This window comes from Penaeus vannamei, chromosome 9, assembly GCF_042767895.1.
Source record: "Penaeus vannamei isolate JL-2024 chromosome 9, ASM4276789v1, whole genome shotgun sequence".
Lineage (NCBI taxonomy): Eukaryota > Metazoa > Arthropoda > Malacostraca > Decapoda > Penaeidae > Penaeus > Penaeus vannamei.
In genome coordinates this window covers 24,190,259-24,195,258 of record NC_091557.1, presented here as the reverse complement: position 1 = coordinate 24,195,258, position 5,000 = coordinate 24,190,259, and the positions used below count along the sequence as shown (strand labels likewise).

The following is a 5,000-nucleotide window of genomic DNA, read 5'->3' as shown; positions in this document are numbered from 1 at the left end:
TTCTTTTTTCTGAATGCGTGAAACGGCGATGCGTACATACTGCCTCTTCTCTCTCTCTCTCTCTCTCTCTCTCTCTCTCTCTCTCCTCTCTGTCTCTCTCTCTCTCTGTCTCTCTCTCTCTCTCTCTCTCTCTCTCTCTCTCTCTCTCTCTCTCTGAATTCCAGACACCATTCACTCTCTCTCTCTCTCTGCTTTTATGATTTTAGTAATAATGATCCCAAAACAATAATAAGTGATAACAAAATCATCATCATCGTCTTAATAAGGTTAAAAATCATACTTCAATAAGTAACTAGATAAAAGTGTCGTAATGACTGTCTCTGCCCGGAGTCGAACCCGGTATTCCCGCTTGAGAGGCGTCTGCGTTCACCGTTACACCTGTCTTGGGAAGGAAGGAAGGAGAAGAAATAATTAAACATGGATTTTTTTTCTTTTAAGTGTCGATATCATTATCATTTAATTATTATTGTTTACTATAATGATCGTTATTAATATCATTATTATCAATATTATCACCATTATTATTACTATTGATGCCGTTTGAGTGATAATAATGATAATTATCATCATTATCACAATTATTCTGCTAAGTCGCCTTTTGAACAAACTAATGTATATGATATGAGATGTAGGCTTAGAAATAAAGGCAATTTCTCGACAATTTCTCAATTACTTGCTGATTGCAGTAATTACGAATTTTAATGTGTACAAATATGTGCATTTCATAAATATATAGGTTGTAATGTGTTTCATTATCATTAAGAACCTTAAAAATGATAGGACTACTTAGTGTTAAAGAGCCCTGTGTAGTTGACTGACAAGCGACAATCGTTTGTGCCAAAGTCCCTTGCAGTTGCTGTCATGTTTTGTTATTGCTGTTGTTGTTTGTTTGTTTTTTAATATTTCCATTATTGAGAAACATTTTGATTATTATCATTTTCTTTCAGATAAGAATTAAATCTCTAACTTTCTCTAAATATAAATATATGTATATTTCATTTTCTCGTTCTCTTTATCGGTTTCTGGATCTCTCTTTCTCTGTCTGACACCTCTTTGCTCTCTCTCTCTACACTCTCTTTTTCTCCAGGTCTCTCTCTACCAATGTATATGTGCCCCTCCCTCTTTGCTGACGATAGATATGATATAGTGTTGAAGAAGGAACTTATACTGACTAGATTTTATTGCATCCGGTGGGAATACTGTCCACTTTTTCCAGTATCATTGTCTCCTTTTCAGCAAAATGAATCTGTTTGGGAGTGTTTATCTTTTCAATCCCTCTTTCTCTACATCTACTTTTCTTTCCACTTCTCCACTCTCTTTCACTCACTCCCCATCTCTTACTGATGTTATAAACATAATTATTGGCTTTAATTCTTACTGTGTTACATTTGTAGGGGGTCTTAACCTGCATTTGATATGTTTGTCACTTATTTAATTACATTTTCACGATGCTTATCTTCCATTGTCTCCTGTCACCATGCAAGTATTAAAATAATTTTAAACTCAAAGTAGAAAATAGCCAACGTAAACAGATAAAAGCATGAGAGAGAGAGAGAGAGAGAGAGAGAGAGAGAGAGAGAGAGAGAGAGAGAGAGAGAGAGAGAGAGAGAGAGAGAGAGAGAAAGAAAGAGAGAGAGAGGGGGGGGGGAGGGAGATTCAATACTATTGTTATCAATGATGTATGTATATTCTATATCATTCTTGATTTGATCACTTTTATTGCTATGGTAACAACAGATATATAGTCTAAATCCATTACACAATTCTTCATCATTATATTATCATAGCTGTTACTTTTGTCTTATCATCAGAATCATTATTATTAACTTTTTGATTTCCTTATGGGTATCAGTATCATTACCATTGCTATATTTTTCTATCAACAGTGAAGTATGAGTGGCATTCGTTTATCGCCGTAACAGTCACTGTCAATTTAAAAACACATGGGGGGAGGGGGGATAACCTAATCCGAGAAAGTCTACTTCCAATATCATCATTATATAAACTTGTGGGAAGAAAACTTATGAGATGTATATATAAACAACCCCTCCCTAAAATTTCTTTTATTTTTAATCATTTCTTTTACATTTTTACAGTAACATGTCTCTGTGGTGTAACGGTTAACGCAGCCGCCTCTAAAGCGGGAATACCGGGTTCGATTCCCGGCGGAGACACAACCAAAGTGTTTTTATTTAGTTATTCATAGTTGTTATATGATTTTTAACCTTATTAAGACGATGACAATGATTCTGTTAACATCATTTAGTATTACTAAGTTTTAATCATTATTACTACTATTGTTATTACTATAATTAGCACCACAGAGACCTAGTTGTTAATGGTGGAGGAAAGCTATATATACAGAAAAGTAGTTTTTGTACAATAAGAAAGGCGTTATCACAATAACGAACAAAATATGAAAATTGAAAAAGAAAGATATAAAAGATTTTAGAATTATTTACTGTGTTGTTACCATAGTACTAAGAATAATCATTGATATAGACTATACATACATGACTGATAACAATGATGCATCTCTATCTGTCTCTAGCTCTCGCTCCCCTCTTCTCAATCTCTTTCTCTCTTCTTTCTCAATCTCTTTCTCTTCTCTTCTCAATCCGTCTCTCTCCTTTCTCATCTCAATCTCTCTCGCTCTCCTTTTCTCAATCTCTCTCTCTCCTCTCTCTTTCCCTTCCCTTTTCTCTATATCTTTTTCTCTCTTAATCTCTCTCACTCTCTCAGTATTATCTTCATTGGTATCAAAATCATTGTGCATTATTAGTATCATTTTTACCCTTTTTACAGTTGCTATTATCATTATCATGAAGAGAAACAGAAAATAGGGTAATCCGAAAAGATTCTTTATTTTCGTAAGTACTCATACATTTTTTTGTTATTGTCAATTCATTTATCTTTATGTGTTGCTATAACCGTAATTGTTTTCATTAGTCTTAACGTTATTAGAATAATTATCAACACTGGCCATATTTTAGCTAGAATCATGATTACACCTAGAAAAGGCTTATATACGGGGGGTCTAGTGTATGTTATACTATTTATTTTTTATGTTTTGCTTCCCATTCTGATATCCTGGACAATTGTTTTAACCTTCCCTAGCCTCCAGAAATGTTCATTTTGAACTACTGCAATAATGTCACTTCCATCTGCACGCTTTCATCCTGAGCTTGTGTATTGGTAGTTCCCATACTTCGTTTAATTTGAGTTACTTTATAAATCAACCTTTTTCGCTGTAAAATCTTTCTCCAATGGTCCGAGGAAACGCGCCAACTTGTGACTCTCGGCTGGTTTGTTAAACCTGGCGAGGCCCGACCCAGTAATATTCATTATATGGACATGCATATACACACAAATAAAGGCCTATTATCAGTCTAGACATGTATATCTGCCGAACAGATACATAAATGAATGTATATCTATCAGATAGATAGACAAATATGCAATTCCATCTGTGCCTATGATCGTATATTCGGTGGGTCAGGCCTCGCGCAGTTGTATCAAACAGGCCGTTTGTTTGTTTTACCGACATTAGTTCCTTCAGATTATGTAGAAGCTGACGAATAAAATCCAGTAAGAAATTCGTCCGTTGACTCGTTGAGCCTTGCATTCCTTGCTGAATTGGAAACGTTTCGTATCTCTCGTTTGCCTTTATCAAGAAACGGTGCTCTTTCTTATATCCGTTACCTTGGTTCTTTTAACCTTCAGTTTATAATGATTTTGATACTTGTATGTTGATAGAAAGAAAGATGATCGTCCTACAAATGTGATTCAATTCATAGCAAACACGCACACACACACACACAAGGTCCTCATAGTCGCCTTATACAACAATACTTTGGAAGTATTCGTGTCACATCCCCCTATCCACGGGGGATATACATATATATGTGCATCTATCTATATATCTATATATGTATATATAGATGTATATATATACACACATGCATATATGTGTGTGTGTTTGTGGGTGGGAGGTGGTAATATATATATATATATATATATATATATATATATATATATATATATATATATATAGAGAGAGAGAGAGAGAGAGAGAGAGAGAGAGAGAGAGGGTGAAGATGGAGAGAAAAAAATATAGGGGAGACAGACCGATATACAGATTCAATTTGCTAAGGAGGAAATTATAAAAATAAAAGTAAATATAGTCAGATTAAGTCCGTATCATTTTTTTTACAACTAAAACGAATTTTTACAGCAACGGCGATCAATACTGTCAATCAACCACTGTTACACAAGGGTCGTTAGCACCAAGAACACATTGCATTGTGAGTATTCTCATTGGCAGTAAAATACACCAGTTACATGAGAGGTTGCAAGAAAGGCACAAACACACAGATAGACAGAGAGCAGATAAAAAAGTTGTGGACTCTCTCTCTCTCTCACACACACATACAAAAAATCTGCATTTATTTTACTGAAAGAACACGTACTAAATATTGAATCCAGATTATGTAAAATTCGTATAAAAACAACAACAAAAATATAATTTAACGGCATCTGCACTAGACACGCTTTACATTTCTGCCATAAGCATACTAGATAAAAGAAAGTAAATACACATACACACTAAAAACGTAATTACTGTAAAGGCGTCATTATAATTTGACTTAAAAGCAAATAAGACTTTCCTGAACTTTATTTCATAGTATATATATGTATATATGTTGAAAAATAGGCGAACCTTATGACCTATTGTTATGAATCATACTTGGGAAATCGCCACGATTCATAAGCCTACATTCCGTAATAATGTTCTAGAAAAGATCATGAAAGCAGCCAGTTTGTTAAAATTATGCGAGGCCCGACCTAATGAATATTCATTATACGGACATCTATATACACAGAAATAAATACATACCGTTCATTATAGACATGCATATCGGCCGGTCAGAAAGATACTTAGATGTTTATCTGCCAGGTAGGGAAACTGAGATGCCTTTATTTCTGCAGACACACACATA

General features: G+C 34.4%; 1 protein-coding gene across 1 annotated transcript in view; it reads left to right on the top strand.

Annotated features, from left to right (window-relative positions):
• Nucleotides 1-3,151: 3,151 nt before the first annotated feature.
• The window catches only part of LOC138862558 (T-complex protein 1 subunit epsilon-like), a 5,683-nt gene continuing 3,834 nt past the window's right edge, over nt 3,152-5,000 (top strand). Inside the window, exons 1-2 of the mRNA XM_070124966.1 lie at nt 3,152-3,195; nt 4,235-4,360. Of these exons, the coding sequence (XP_069981067.1) occupies nt 3,152-3,195; nt 4,235-4,360 (170 nt within the window). The remainder of the gene's footprint in view (nt 3,196-4,234; nt 4,361-5,000) is intronic.